This window comes from Chlorocebus sabaeus, chromosome 20, assembly GCF_047675955.1.
Source record: "Chlorocebus sabaeus isolate Y175 chromosome 20, mChlSab1.0.hap1, whole genome shotgun sequence".
In the NCBI taxonomy this organism is placed as follows: Eukaryota; Metazoa; Chordata; class Mammalia; order Primates; family Cercopithecidae; genus Chlorocebus; species Chlorocebus sabaeus.
The window spans coordinates 121,313,419-121,330,186 of NC_132923.1; the positions used below are offsets into that span (position 1 = coordinate 121,313,419).

At 43.7% G+C, this 16,768-nt stretch overlaps 1 protein-coding gene across 2 annotated transcripts in view; it reads right to left on the reverse strand.

Moving 5' to 3' along the window:
• The window catches only part of DDI2 (DNA damage inducible 1 homolog 2), a 52,583-nt gene extending 36,060 nt beyond the window's left edge, over positions 1-16,523 (reverse strand). Inside the window, exons 1-3 of one of the 2 annotated variants that reach the window (XM_073007819.1) lie at positions 16,164-16,523; positions 6,786-6,915; positions 2,734-2,970 (exon numbers count right to left, since the gene is read on the reverse strand). In XM_073007819.1, coding sequence (XP_072863920.1) covers positions 2,734-2,970; positions 6,786-6,915; positions 16,164-16,301 — 505 coding nt within the window. In that variant the 5' untranslated portion in view covers positions 16,302-16,523. The remainder of the gene's footprint in view (positions 1-2,733; positions 2,971-6,785; positions 6,916-16,163) is intronic. The other variant, XM_037985002.2, reaches the window with a different exon arrangement.
• Between the last annotated feature and the right edge of the window lie 245 nt (positions 16,524-16,768).

A 16,768-nucleotide genomic window follows, 5' to 3' on the forward strand; every position in this document is an offset into this window, starting at 1 on the left:
TAAGATGCAGAGAGGATGCCTAAAGCTTATTTGAAATGAGCAATTACATTTACTCTCTATTCTCCGAGTCAAGGCTATTTCGTCATTTAAATTCAGCATAAAGAAAGTATTCGTGGCTGGGTGTGGTAGCTCACACCTGTAATCTCGACACTTTTGGGAGGCTGAGGTGGGAGGACCATTTGAGCCTAGGAGTTCGAGACCAGCCTGGGCAACATAGCAAGACCTTGTCTCTACAAAAAATATAAAAATTCGCCGAGCATGGTGGTGCATGCCTGTAGTCCCAGCTACTGTTGGGTGGGGGTTCAAGTGTGGGGGGATGGCTTGAGCCCAGGAGGTCGAGGCTGCAGTGAGCTGTGATGGCACCACACACTCCAGCCTGGGGGACACGGTGAGACCTCGTCTTAAAAAAAAAAAAGTATTTGCAAAAATCTTTTATAAGAAGTTATCTATCATATTGTTTCTACTCAGAGGTAACAACTTTCCAATTTAAAACGGTGGGGAGTGACCATGTGGCAGATGAATGTCCCCATTCCTCCCCTCCCCATTGCTCCCCATTGTTCTCATTGTCCTATTACCTAGAAAGAAAATACAGCATTATATAATCTCCTTTTCCTCTTCTAGTTTCATTTCCTTTAATAACATGCCCTGCCTTAAGCCAGATAAATTAAGTATAAACTATTGTTAGTCTACCTATATTTTGTGTGTGTTCTGATGAAATAATAGGCAGGAAAATTAGAGAAAACACTGCTTGCTACGAGATGTACATTACAACAAGAATCTATTTTGCAATTTGTCTTTTTTTTTGAGATGGAGTTTCACTCTTGTTGCCCAGGCTGGAGTGCAATGGCGCAATCTCGGCTCACTGCAACCTCCACCTCCCGAGTTCAAGTGATTCTCCTGCCTCAGCCTCCCAAGTAGCTGGGATTACAGGCGCCTGCCACCAGTCCAGCTAATTTTTTGTATTTTTAGTAGAGATGGGGTTTCACAGTGTTGGCCAGGCTGGTGTTGAACTCCTGACCTCAGGTGATCCACCGTGCCTGGCCTATTTTGCAATTTCTTAAATGGTGATACGTTTAAGTGTGCAAACTTAAATGCCTCATCATCACGGTCTTTGGTGATTAGACATACTGACATAAGAAATTAAAAGATATTATGACAAGGTTTATCTGAACTACTAATGTACACAATACAGATGGATCTAAAAAGCATTAAGTTGAGTGAAAGTACTTTGGGAGGCCCAGACAGGTGGATCATGAGGTTAGGAGTTTGGGACCAGTCTGGCCAACATGTATTATCTACTAATAATACAACAATTAGCTGGGTGTGGTGGTGTACGCCTGTAGTCCCAGGTACTTGGGAGGCTGAGGTGGGAGAATTGCTTGAACCCGGGAGGTGAAGGTTGCAGTGAGCAGAGATCGCACCACTGCATTCCAGCCTGGGAGACAGAGTGAGACTCCCTCTCAAAAAAAAAAAAAAAAAAAAAAAAAAAGCCTAACACAAAAGAGCAGACACTCTATTATTCCATATACATGAAGACAGGCGAAACTAAACTGTAAGATTATCAAAACAGTAGTAACCTATAAGGAGAGGAAACTGACTAGCAAGGAACATAGTGGAACTTTCCGGAGTGAGGGAAATGTCCTGTGTCGATTGGGCTTACAGGAGTTTGTCAAAACTCAAGGAATTGTATATTTAAAATCTGTGTATTTCGCTGTAAGGTAAAGACTGCCAATTTAAAGACAGTCAATTGAGGAATGAGTCATTAAGTGTCTGTTACGTTTTTAGACTTAACCTAATTTAACTCATAAATCCAAGAGTAAAATGAGAGCAATTTACAGAGAAAACTTGATTCATAAAGATGGCTAAAAGTTGGCTGGGTGCGACAGCTCATGCCTGTAATCCCAGCACTCTGGGAGGCCAAGGCAGGCAGGATGCTTGAGCCCAAGAATTTGAAACCAGCCTGGACAACATGGCAAAACTCCATCTCTACAAAAAATACAAAAAATAACTGCAGTACACTGAGGTTAAGGTGATTTCATTTTGCCATACAGGGCACTGAACCTGTTTCCTGTAACTAAAAAAAATGCCAGCTGGCATCAGCTGGCTTGTTGGTACTCTCTTTAATTGAAGATCTAACAGGTTAAAATATCAGTACCGGCCTGGCACGGTGGCTCACGCCTGTAATCTCAGCACTTTGAGAGGCTGAGGTGGGCGGATCACGAGGTCAGGAAATCGAGACCATCCTGGCTAACACGGTGAAACCCCATCTCTACTAAAAACAAAAAATCGGCCCAGGCATGGCATGGCAGGCACCTGTAGTTCCAGCTACTCAGGAGGCTGAGGCGGGAGAATGGTGTGAACCTGGGAGGCAGATCTGACAGTGAGCCAAGACTGCGCCACTGCACTCCAGTCTGGGTAACAGAGCGAGACTCCATCTCAAAAAAAAAAAAAAAAAAAAATTATCAGTACCTAGGTTATGTGCTGCCAAAACAATGAGGAAAACAAAAAGTAAACCGAGGGGGGTGGCCTAGATGGATTTCACTCCGAAAACTCTATTGCTGATTCCAATTAACTCAGCCTTTGACTTTAGCACTAATCTACCTCTCACAGAGAAAAAACTGGTATGTTCAATAAATCATTTGACACAGTGTTGCTTGAGTCTCTTCACATTTGCTATGACACAGCTTCTTCACCTCAGGCCAGCCTAACAGACTTCCAAATTTATAAGCTTACCAAGGTCTCCACTGAGCAGAGCTTCTGCCAGGGGTGGATTGCGTTCCTTCAGCAAGGACAGCTCATGCGGGTTGGCCAGCAACATACCTCGGAGCAAGGCTGGATTGTCCAAGCCCTGAGGAGATGAAGTTATTTCTCCAGGAGATGAGTGGGACTGCTGTGTTCCTGGTGGCTGGCGCTGCCGGGGACTTGATGTGCCAGGCACAGCTATACTACTGAAATCTATTCGGGGTAAGTCTGTTGGGGAAAATCAATTCAGTTTACTCAAATTACTCTACAAAAACAAGCACTTGAAGGAAACAGCAGAACACTTGCTCATACATGGTACATGACAACAGCAAAGGTAACTGTAGACTTTACCCTTGTTCTTTCTCCTGCTGACCCTGAATATAAAGACTGGAGGCTGAGAGTGAATCAATAGGAAAGAAGAAAAATAGGAGGAAGGTGACAGTAGTAACCCCAAATTTTTAGCTTATAAAATATCTCACAATAGACATCAGGTTTTTAATTTATGTTTTTAAATAATTAAAGCCACTGGGTGCGGTGGCTCACACCTGTAATCCCAGCACTTTGGGAGGCCAAGGCAGCTGGATCACCTGAGGTCAGAAGTTCCAGACCAGCCTGGTCAACATGGTGAAACCCCGTCTCTACTAAATATACAAAAATTAGCTGGGGGTGGTGGCAGTCGCCTGTAATCCCAGCTACTTGGGAGGCTGAGGCAGGAGAATCGCTTGAACCCAGGAGGCGGAGGTTGCAGTGAGCCAAGATCGTGTCATTGCACCCCAGCCCAGGCGACAAGAATGAAACTTTGCCGGGCGCGGTGGCTCAAGCCCGTAATCCCAGCACTTTGGGAGGCCGAGATGGGCGGATCACGAGGTCAAGAGATCGAGACTATCCTGGCTAACACGGTGAAACCCCGTCTCTACTAAAAAATACAAAAAACTAGCCGGGCGAGGTGGCGGGCGCCTGTAGTCCCAGCTACTCGGGAGGCTGACGCAGGAGAATGGCGTAAACCTGGGAGGCGGAGCTTGCAGTGAGCTGAGATCTGGCCACTGCACTCCAGCCTGGGCGACAGAGCGAGACTCCATCTCAAAAAAAAAAGAAGAATGAAACTGTATCAAAAAAAAAAAAAAAATTAAAGCTAGTTTCAATAAATATAATTGCATAAGTCTGGATGTTGTTCTTGAGAAAAATCCTACTCTGGTCTGACAATGGTTCAAACAGCCTTGGCGCTTGGATTAAAGAATTTTTTGTTTTTTTGTTTTTTTTTTTGAGACAGAGTCTTGCCTTGTTGCCCAGGCTGGAGTGCAATGGCGCAATCTTGCCTCACTGCAACCTCTGCCTCCTGGGTTCAAGTGATTCTTCTGCCTCAGTCTCCTGAGTAACTGGGATTACAGGCGTCTGCCACTAAGCCCACCTAATTTTTTGTATTTTTAGTAGAGATGGGATTTCACCATGTTGGCCAGGCTGGTCTCGAACTCCTGACCTCAGGTGAGCCACCCACCTCAGGCTCCCAAAGTTCTGGGATTATAAGAGTGACCCACCCTGCCCAGCAAGATCAAAGGATATTATATATATCAAGTGAGCAGCATAAATATTAGATGCTAAATTCTGCAAGTCAGTGCTAAACGTATTGGCTCAGGGAAGTTCTTAATAGTTCTCTGAATTTATACTTTCATCTGTGCATCTCTGCTAACTCTTCTCATGCCCCTGGGGGGCTAAACAGTGTCATCATTTTATAGAAAAGAAGAAAAGGGGACTTGCATAGGTTCTCAGTGCTGATTACAGCAAAAGCTACTATATTTTAGAAGCCAGAACTCCCAGGTTCTATATGCCAGGCTCAGCTGACCTTACTAAACTGAAAGGAAAATAAAAGGGAATTTGAATTCTTACACAAAGGACTCACACATTGTATGACCCCATTTATATGAAATGTCCCAAATAGGTAAATACATAGAGACAGAAAGTAGATCTGTAGTTGTCTAGGCTGCGGAGCCTAGGGGGAAATGGGAGATGACTATAAATGGGTATAGGATTTATTTTTAAGGTAATGGAAATATGCTAAAATGGATTGTGGTGACGGTTACACAACTCATGAATATAGTAAACAAAAATTAAATGCATGAATTGTATCTCAATAAAACTGTTATTTTTAAAAAAGAAAAATGAAAAAGAAAAGTAAACAAGGAGAGCCAGAATGAGGGGCTAGGCCTGAGTCAATGAACATTCCTTCAACTCCAAAAAATATATCTGATGGTCAAACTTGTCTGAACAATGAGTACTGTTCTTAGAGATAATTGTGTTTAATGTTATAAATGACAGTACACTAAGCAATTCCACAGTGATCAGAATTATAGCACAATCCTTGCACTATTAAGGATTTTATATAAACTAAAAAACCAAAAAACAAACAAACTTGTCTCAAGTCTGGGACTATCCTGAAGCCTTTCTGGACCTCAGATAGAAAAAGAGAAAGCTTAAACTCATGATGTAACATTTCTACCCTTTAGCAGGGGTTCAATTAGCCACTTTCTTCAATTCCCAACCAAGGAAAAGGTGAAGTTAACAGGATGATCTCTGTGAGGTAGCTAATCTATACCAGCCAGGAAAAAACATATATGGGTGGGCCCTCTTTGCAGGTCAAGACATTTTATCTCCACCCGTTACACATTATCTTGAGAGTCCATTCACTTCAGAGTAATTCTCAAAAACATGTTTACTTAATAGACCAGATCACTCCCGTGGCTCTCTTGTCCATATGCAACAATACGGGGGGTGGTGGGGGAAGAGGTAAATTCCAGAATTAACAATCTCATCAAATTAACCAAAGGAAGATGTGGTTTTTACTGATTGTCACAGTTGTTTAAATACGTTTAACTTCTTTAGAAAGAAGGTTTAACTTCTTTCTAAAGTTTAACTGTGGCCCCAAGGGACTAATGTCTTCCAGATCTGGTGGAGCCAGTCCTTGATGGTCTCAGTAAGCTCCAGTTTCAGGCTGAATGGAAACACTGTGGTTAAAGCTGCAGTCAGTCTGTCATCACCCAGACTCTGCCAGCATCTGTCACCATAAACTTTAAAACTGGTGACCTACGGGCTAAACACTATTTAAGAAAATCTATCTGAATATGGCAGGGAATGGAAAAAAACCACACATTTCACCAAGCTGTTTCACGTTAAGACCTTAGAAAACACTTTGTGGATCCATAAGCTACTTCAAGTATCTGAACAAAGGTATGACCCTCTGTCTATCCAGTACACACACACGTTCACATCCACACAATTCTGCATATTATTTTAGTGACACAGAACCTACTAAATCCCAATGCACAGATTTCAGACCATAAACATCTATTATAAAAGGAGCATCAAAGATAGATAAACGTTTCTTTGTATGTGATTAACACAGTTGGTAGGAAAGAACCACAACTTGGTGGTCAAGCTGCTTAATGTTTATCAAGTTCAGCATAATGGAAAAAACATCAAATTTTAATTCCTGTGCCCTCACTTAATAATCATGTAACTTTAAAGACATCATTTAAAATCTGGCTTCATAATTATAAATTATTATGCAAATTATTATGTAAATCCTCACACAATCAAGTTATGAGATCATGTGAAATGCAGCTCCAAGTGCCTGGCTGGCTATAAAATGCTCCAGAAAGGCTTGGCCACTGAAGGACAGACACAAAGTAGCAAAATCATAGGCTTACGCGTTCTTTCAAGTCCTTCCCAAGGATAAAGATTATTGTATAATTATCACTGATAACAGAAGCTAATATTTATTGAGGGCTTGCTATGTGCTGAAGATTTTACATGCATTAGCCTCACGTCAGCTTTAGGAGTTGGGGTTAATTATGGCACCTATCTTATAGAAGAGGAAACCAATTTAGAGATGTTAAAATACTTGTTCAAGGTTACACAGCAGGGAAAAGGCAGAGTCAGGATCTGTATTCTGCAGTCTGAATCCAAAGCAAATCCAAAACTCTGAGGTGCTACGCTCTGCTACCTGCTGATGGTTGTGCTGGGGGATGCTCAACCACCAGATGTCTTACTTGGGAACTGCACTGGAGGTCGAGGGTCTGCATTCTCCTTCTGTCGTAAAATCACAACGTCCCCATCTTTCAAGCCATAAGAAGCCAGTGATCTGTGGTTGTCTGTGAGAGGTCTTTCAGCATAGACGATCTACAACAAGAAAAGATACACAACAGTATAAAGCACTGAGAAGTAACAGAGCACAAAGCAGAAGGACCAGTTTTCCTCTGAATCAGATGTCACACTCCGTTCAAACCCTCCAGTGGATTCCCACCACATCCAGAACAAAACCCACAGTCCTTCCCGTCACCGACCAGGACCAAACAATTTTGCCCCTGGCTCTCCTTCTGACTTCGCCTTTCACTATGACGGCTGTTCCTCAAATAACAGGGATCAACTTCCCCTTCAGGGCTGTTTCTCTTGTTTTCTCTACCTGAGGAATGTTCTTTTTCAACTCCTTTTTTTCCTTTTACGTCTCTGATCAAACATTACTCTTTAGAGTTCTTCCCTAATATGTTATTTAAAATATACTCTCGACTAACACAATATATATTTACTTATTTATTGTCCTTCTGCCCCATTAAATGTAAACTACTTGAGGACAAGGACTTTGTTTCATTCACCAGATCACAAATGCTTAGAACAGGGCCTGTTATATAACTGATGCTCAAATATTTGATGAACTAAAGAATGAATTTATGAAAATGGATATAATTTTAGATTTAATTTTTAGCAGGAAGGAAAAGGGAATGATTTATTCTGGGTATGCTAACTAACTACAGTACTACTAAATAAAGTGTGCACTTTGGGCCGGGCGCGGTGGCTCAAGCCTGTAATCCCAGCACTTTGGGAGGCCGAGACGGGTGGATCACGAGGTCAGGAGATCGAGACCATCCTGGCTAACCCGGTGAAACCCCGTCTCTACTAAAAAATACAAAAAACTAGCCGGACGAGGTGGTGGGCGCCTGTAGTCCCAGCTACTCGGGAGGCTGAGGCAGGAGAATGGTGTGAACCCGGGAGGCGGAGCTTGCAGTGAGCTGAGATCCGGCCACTGCACTCCAGCCTGGGCGACAGAGCGAGACTCCGTCTCAAAAAAAATAAATAAAAATAAATAAAAAAAAATAAAGTGTGCACTTTGAAATAATCTTGTACACTGGCAAAAGGTTCCCAAACATCATCCTTCCTGCACTGCATTCTTCCTTCTCTTCTACCATTCCCAAAGTTGTATCACTCTGGGCTGGGCACGGTGGCTCACGCCTGTAATCCCAGCACTTTGGGAGGCCAAGGCAGGTGAATCACGAGGTCAGGGATTCGAGACCAGCCTGGCCAACATGGTGAAACTCTGTCTCTACTAAAAATACAAAAACTAGCCGGGTGTGGTGGCACGCACCTGTAATCCCAGCTATTTGAGGCTCAGGCAGGAGAATTGCTTAAACCCGGGAGGCAAAGGTTGCAGTGCTGAGATCGCACCACTGCACTCTAGTCTGGGCAAGCAAGACTCCGTCTTGGTGGCGGGGTGGGGGGCAAGACTGGGAAATAAAGTGAAACTAAGAAAATAACAAATAAATACAAGTGGAAAAAAAGAATTAGGAATGTACTACTAATAAAAATATTTTATGATGTGTAATCATACTGAAGAAAACCTGAGAGCACAAACAGATGAAATAACGTACTGTAGATAGAAAGAACAAAGGTACCTTATAATTTTATTACGAAAAAACATAAAATCTGCCCTGCATTATTACATACTCCAGAAAGGCATTCAGAATAAACTCAGGCTTTGAAAGGTTTTCCTCCTAATGATTCACTTTTCACCAGGCCACATGCGAACTGAGGAACCTGAGTTCTACCCTGGCTCTGCCAGTAACTCCATGCAAGGGGCATGACACTCAGCAGGTCCAGGCCTCACCCTTTCCATGTGTCAAGCAGGCAGGTGGGCTAGATCATCATTACAGCTGTCCCTTCCAGTTCTCTCTGCTAACATTATCATTCTATGTTTCCTTACAGCTTTCATAGTAAGGTTACCTGAAATAAAAACTGAAAACACAGCATTTAAACTGGAAAAAAAGTGATTCTCTCATATCTGCTCTCAGAATTTATAGACATGAGGAATAGAACACGAAAATGAGTTCCTACCAAAATCGCATTCTGAATATGAGCAAATTTGTAGGCCCAATTATACAAGTTTTATGCATGACTTGAAAAAATACTATTAAGTTCTTTTTTTTTGAGGCAGAGTCTCGGTCTGTCACCCAGGCTGGAGTGCAGTGGTCGGATCTCAGCTCACTGCAAGCTCCGCCTCCCAGGTTTACACCATTCTCCTGCCTCAGCCTCCCGAGTAGCTGGGACTACAGGCGCCCGCCACCACGCCCAGCTAGTTATTTGTATTTTTTTTTAGTACAGACGGGGTTTCACCGTGTTAGCCAGGATGGTCTCGATCTCCTGACCTTGTGATCCGCCCGTCTTGGCCTCCCAAAGTGCTGGGATTACAGGCTTGAGCCACCGCACCCGGCCACTATTAAGTTCTTAATGCTCAATCCGCTGAGTTAAAAAACATTTCAGATCTGGTATGATGGCTCACACCTGTAATCCTAGCACTTGGGGAGGCTGAGGCGGGAGCATCGCTTAACCCATTTAGGCCAGAGGTTGCAGATTTTTTGTGTGTGAAAAAATCATACCTTGGCAATGACCTTGAGCAGTAAGATATAACTCCCACAAGCTGGGTTAAGCCCTGGAGTTTGAAATCAGCCTGGGCAACATAGTGAGAATCCATATCTAAAAAAATTTTTCAAATGGCCAGCCATGGTAGCATGTGACTGTAGTCCCAGCTACTTAGGAGTCTGAGGCAGGAGGATTGCTTAAGCCCAGCAGGTCCAGGCTGTAGTGAGCTGCGGTTGTACCACTGCACTCCAGCCTGGGGACAGAGTAAGACCCTGCCTCTTAAAAAACAAAAACAGACAAACAAAAAGAACCACATTTCAACAGACTGCAACTGTCACTCCCATCATCCCATTCACACACCCTTATTTAAGCACATATTTCACAGTAAAAGTACATCAGCATCAACACAGATTTTCTGCAAAACAACTGGGAGTCATATTATAACTTGTGAGACTGCTTGGAAAAACACATAAACCAGAAGTGATAAGCATCACAGGTTGAGGTGTGCAACAAGAAAAAAGAGGTATGCCAAGAGAAATGGCAGGTAGACAGACTCTTACAGCATAGCATCCACTGTCAACAACTTACTCTTTAATTTTCCAGTTTCAGAAATTTGACTATCAGTATATTCAGAGATACATGAACAGTCTCCTGGGAGCAGAGGCACATTCTAACTGCATTTATTTATTTATTTATTTATTGAGACGGAGTCTCGTTCTGTCGCCCCAGGTGGAGTGCAGTCGCGGGATCTCGGCTCACTGCAAGCTCCGCCTCCCAGGTTCACGCCATTCTCCTGCCTCGGCCTCCTGAGTAGCTGGGACTACAGGCTCCCGCCACCATGCCCAGCTAATTTTTTTTTTTTTTTTTTTTTGTATTTTTAGTAGAGACAGGGTTTCGTCGTGTTAGCCAGAATGATCTCAATCTCCTGACACAGAATGATCTCAATCTCCTGACTTTGTGATCCGCCCGTTTCTGCCCCCTAAAGTGCTGGGATTACAGAGTGAGCCAATGCGCCTGGTCATTAACTGTATTTATAAGCGAAAATTTATTTATTTGCAAGGAGGAATCAAACTCAGGAGAATCAAAATGATCCTATGCAGGCTGGGTGCCGTGGCTCACGCCTGTAATACCAACACTTTGGGAGGATGAGGTAGGAAGATTGTTTGAGGCCAGGAATGTAAAGCCAGACTGGGCAACACAGCAAGACCCCACCTCTAAAATAATAATAATAATAATAATAATTAGCTGGCATGGTAGCGTATGCCTGTAGTCTCAACTGTTTGGGAGACTGAAGCAGGAGGATCACCTGAGCCCAGGAGTTCACGGTTGCAGTGAGCTATGATTGTACCACGGCACTCCAGCCTGGGAAACAGAATAAGATCTTGTCTCTTAAAATAAAAAAAAGAAGAAGAAGAAAATTGCAATTGGAACAACTGTTGGATTTCAAAGCCCATACTCAAGTATTATATACAGCTTTCCCAAACATAACCCTGAAGTGGCCTGGTGAATTATGTGGGTGACTTTAAGAAGCACTACTAAGCCATCCATTGCCACAAAGAGACTCTATCCACCAGGAGGATTAAAATACTGTCCACTGCTCAACGCATCCCCATGCCCTGAACATGAGGAACCACCACCAGCTGCCCGCCCTGACTCCCACTTCACAGATGCCATACTTCATTCCATCACTGCTTAGTTGTCACAGTATTTCCTCAGCAGACAATATCATTTTTTAAAGGAAGGCAGCATGATCTAACAAATAAAAATGTAAAATCTAGATAATCACCACACTGAGCATATCTATGAAATATGGAATGTTGCTCCAGCGCCAATTTCCTGGAAACACTAGACTGAAGAACCTGGGTGAGGAGCACGCGTTCCTCACACTGACGAAGCAGCAGCTGTGCTCCATTTTAGTCTAAGGACATAAATGGGATCATTTTAGTCTAAGGACATAAATGGGATCAACTAAAGCTCAGCTAAAATTGTAATTGCCACAAAGAACTGATTTCATTTTGTTTAAACAGGCTTAAGAGTCCAAGACAGACAATTATTTTGCAGCAAAAGTCCCAAAATAAATCCATGTGATCTTCCAAAGGAACATGAGTATCTATTAGACATGGCTTCAAATCTCTACCAATCAAAACAAAAGGCGTTCCACGGCAGCATTCTCGATCCTTCCACCACGCATGTTACCCAACTCAACAGCTACAAAGCCCAAAATTCAAGTTTTGCCAGTTATAAGAACATACAACAAGAAAATGTATACAGCTATGAGTCTTAATCAGCAAAACTGGCACAACTGCTGGTACTTACTCCAGAGGAGGCACCCCAGAGACTGAATTATAATCTTAATCAACATTTAACAACAGACTAATTAATAAAACTCCAAAACTTTTAAGCATGAGGTCAGGTGTTTTCTGGTCTCTGAATGAGAGCCTTCTATTAACAAAAAGCTTAACAATAAATTTCTAGCATTAAAGAACATAAACTGGTAGGCCAGGTGCAGTGGCTCACACCTGTAATCCCAACACTTTAGGAGGCCAAGGCGGGAGGACTGCTTGAGGTTAGGAGTTCAAGCCCAGCACTGGCAAGACCTCGTCTCAAAAAAAAAAAAAAAAAAAAAACGGTCTCAGCTACTTGGGAGGATCCCTTGATCCCAACATGTTGAGGATACAGTGAGTTGTGATCGCAACACTGCATTCCAGCCCAAGTGAGAGCGAGATCCCATCTCTAAAAAATAAAGAATAAAGATAAAATAAGGACCATAAACTGGCTACAAAACACTTGGAATTACATCTGAATGGCTTCATAATAGTATTGCCATTAATCAAATGCCCACTATCTACCAAGTGATCTACATATTCTACCCCATGTAATAGCCAATTTGACTTGTATAACTCTCTCTGGAAGGCAATTCGGCAACAGTTACTAAAAACCTTTCAAAGACTTTATGCCTTTGATCTGGCAACTGCATATCTAAGAATTTATCCTGAGAAAATAACAGAAATGGAGGCTACAGCCTTAAGTAACATGTTCATGCCATGTTACTTATAACTGCTTCCAATTTTCCCCAGTATTATGCTTAACAAAAGGGAGATTGTTAAATAAATTACAATACATCTATATGATGGTATACTACATAGCCTTTAAAATCATGAATTTGGGGCCAGGTGCGGGGGCTCACACCTGTAATCCCAGCACTTTGGGAGGCCAAGGCAGGCGGATCATCTGAGGTCAGGAGTTTGAGACCAGCCTGGCCAACATAGTGAAACCCCATCTCCAAAGAAAATAAAAAAATCAGTCAGATGTGGTGGAGCACACCTGTAGTCCCAGCTACTTGGGAGGCTGAGGTGGCAGGATCACTCGGGCCCAGGAGGTTGAGGCTACAGTGACCCGTGATCACACTACTGCCTAGGTGACAGAGCGAGACCGTCTCAAAACAAAAAAACAAACACACAGAAGATAAAACAGTGGTTTACAAACCACAAATCATGCTGTGTGCATTTTCAAGATCATACAATTACTGCTATTATTTGCCTTTCATTTGAGGGTCCTTATACATTGTGCCTACTTTTTCCATGTGCCACCTACAGAGGTAAATTATCAGGATGCTTCAAAAATATGAGGACATTAATTTAAAGTGAAGCTAAGGTCTGACAAGTGTTTGAAGTTCACCCAGGCAAGTCTGCATCAAAGCATCAAACAGAGCCACAACTGGCTTCCAAGCCCACACTATTAAGAGACGGAACATGCCCAGCTTTAATCACACGTACAAGTAGAGATGGCTTCTGTTCTAAATTTGTTATCACTGAATTATAACTACTATAATCAGACTAGAGCTGTTAAAAATGAGCACCTTTTCCAACTGTATGCTTACGCACAATTGACACTCAGGTGAAAGACTGAATTCTAAACCAGTGATCACCAATGTAGGGCAGCCATGCAAGACAATTCTTTAAGGGTGGAGGAAGAAACTGAAAATATTAGAATTTTCATTTCCATTTATTTTAGTTCGTCCTTCCTTAAATTCCATTTTGTGTGTACAATGTTACTTCTTATATATAATGTACTATATATGCATATAATGCACATGTTATGTGTATATTATACATGGTCATATATAATGCATAAAATGTATCAGTTCATGTATATAATGTATTATATACATAACAGGAGCATAATCTGAAACATTTTACTGATAGGGATACATGAATGAAAGTTTGGACACCAGTTGTCTGGACACATAGTGGCAGGAAAAAATAGCCAGGAACATAAAAATATATATATTTCCTTGAAGAAATGGAGACAGAAATGAGAGGTGAAGGAATGGGAATGAAGAAAGTAAACAAGAGGAGGAGTTAAACAGTCAAGGAAAGGAAGGGAAGATGAGTAATATGAGAGAACCCTGGGAGGTAATGGGGGGGGCACTCAAGTAAGTAAACATGGTATATTTGTGGGTAAAAACTATAATGATGTTTACTTTTACGATTTGATGAAAGGAAATGACTCAAGTGTCTAGGGTGGATCCTGTTCCTGCCTGATGGGCAAGCAAGTGAAAGACAACCGACCACCAGACACCTTAAAATAGATACTGTGTTGTCAGGTTACAATGGAGCCAACAGAACAGACTGGAAAAACAGGAGCTGTTTATGGCTATCTAACACAGGCTTAACACCAGTTGGAGCCCAAGTTTCTATATGCTAATTTGGCTTGGGAAGGAAGTAAATGCCGAAACACTGACGTAATGAACAAGAAATAATTTGGAGTTAGCCTATGTTCAATTACTAACGTATTCCTAACTTTCCCGACTGGCAGAGGGCAATGCCTGGCTGACCACACAATAAATCGTCTTTTGTGATGGCTGTAACAAGAAATTTAAGTCAATTAAAGGGGGTGTCACATATCCCTTTAATTGACTTAAATTTCTTGGTTCAGCCATCACAAAAAGTGCAGGAATGGAAACAATCTCAACCTCTGTCTTTTCTCAGGCCCTAACTAACAACAAAACCAATTTACATTTTAATTTCTTATTTTCCCTACCAGCCGGTGACTACGAGGGTAATATAACAGCTTGAGGAAAAAAACAACTGAAAAAGCCACTATCAAAAATTGAAGAGTTGTCCGGACGCGATGGCTCACGCCTATAATTCCAGCATTTTGGGAGGCCAAGGAGGGCGGATCACTTGAGGTCAGGAGTTGGAGATCAGCCTGGCCAACATGGTGAAACCCCGTCTCTACTACACAAAAAAAAATACAAAAATTAGCCGGGCGTGGTGGCGCGCGCCTGCAATCCCAGCTACTCAGGAGGCTGAGGCAGGAGAATCGCTTGAACCCGGGAGGCAGGGGTTGCGGTGAGCTAAGACCGCACCACTGCACTCCAGCATGGACGACAGAGCGAGACTCCGTCTCAACAAAAAAGAAAAAAAAGGAAAAAAAAAATTGAAGAGTTGATTTTCTCTATTTAAGCAGTCCTTTCCCAGTTCTCCACATGAGGCATTCACTGACAGGAACTGGTTCCTGAGCTTTTGTGGATTAACTTTTGAAATTCTTTCTGAACAGCTTTATGCCAAGGTTCTAAAGTTCACATTGTGTAAAAGAATCATACTTCTGAACAAAATATTGACACATGTGTTTACCATAACAGCAGAACAAGCTGTAGTTGGGCAATCGTTTTGTAAACTATTCCATAACTGCAGTAGAAAATCAAGATTTACATGATGGAGCCTTGGGAGACTTCTGTAATTTTCTTAATGTTTAGACTACGTCCTCCAGGCTAAATTTATTAAGTCATGATCTAAGTGTTTTAGTGTAAAGTTTACAGGGTTATTGTCACCGATTCTGTTTGATAAAGACTAAGGGCAACCCTAAAGCATTTTGAGAATTACTTTGCTTAGTTAAAACATGAGAGGTTGAACTTCTTTCCAGCAAGCTGAGTAGGGAAATGAAACCACCAAACAGCAGATATTAGGCCGTTTCCAAGCACATATCCTTTTAAAGCACTGAGCTTTGAACTGACCCAAACTCTGAACTGTGGCCTGAAAGAAAAAGGGCCCTCTGGCTTACTACCAGGGTAGAACCGAAAGAAATAAACAGCTTGAGTTGAACCAACAGGTACTGTTTTTCAAAATAATTTAACCAGAAAAGCATGTGGTGGGTAAAGAGCACTTCCAAAGACCCCAAAACGAGGTGGTGCAAGTCTTAAACTTTTTCTTTCACCGGAAGTGCAAATCTGTGCATTTAAACTGCGTATATTTAAGCAGAAACCCTCTCCAAAAAAAAAAAAAAAAAAAAGAGAGAAAAGCAGAGGAACATCTATCTACCACAGTGATCCAAACTGGTATTTCTGGTTTGCAGGACGTATGAACCCTAGCAAACCCAGGGCTGCTTCTGAGGTCCACAACGATATCCTACATTCGGGATCAGAAAAAGGGCCAAAGAGCCAAAGGTGAGGAGGGTTAGCGCTGCTCTACAGTCCACGCGCCCCTCACGCTGCAGTGGGTGCGTCTGCGGTCAGGTTCACCGCTCCCTCTCCTCGTACCCCACCCCACGCTCGGGGTGTGTGAGGGCAGCTACCGATGCCAGCTCCCCAGCTCCTTCCCGGATGCGGGGGTGACCTGAGAATGGCTATCCCTGCTCACCCCAGCCCCCAATTCTTCACCAGTAGCAAAGGGAGTGCGGCCCCGAGGCGGGGAGGGCTTAGCTCCGGGGCAGGCCCGGCTCGCTGCCCGGCGTACCTGGCTCTCGGCTGCGGGGATGCCAGACTCGAGCTCGCACAGCGCGCGGAAGTTGTGCAGCTCGAAGTCGGCGTCGACCTGGAGGGAAAAGGTCACCTCGGAGAGGTCCCTCCGCACACAGTACACGGTGAGCAGCATGGCCCGGGCCCGACCCGGCTCGACCCGGCCTGGGCGCGGGGCGCAGGGGAAGAGGCAGCGGCGTGGCCTGGCTGGTGCTGCGGAAGGACGGCGCGGGCTGCTCGCTCGCTCGCTCCCTCCCTCACACACGCTCAGTGAGTCACTCCCGCCCGCCCTCAATAGCAAGCACGGCCGCCGCCACCCGCCTGCGAGTCCGTCTGCCTGCCCGCCTGCCTCCCACGGCTGCCGCCAAGCGCGCCGCCCGCCCGGCGCCCCGCCCCGCCGCAACTCGGCTGCCGTAAAGCCCGCCTCGCCTTCCCCGCCTTCGCGACGCAGCGGGGGGCGGGGACTGGAAGGGGAGGAGGAAGCCTGGAGAAGATAGGAGGGGGAGGAGTGGGAAGGGGGCGTGGGAGGGGAGAGGGAGGAAGGGCGAGAAAAGGGGAGGGAAGGAAAGGAACGCGGAGAAGGAAATCTCTGCTGACTGGTTG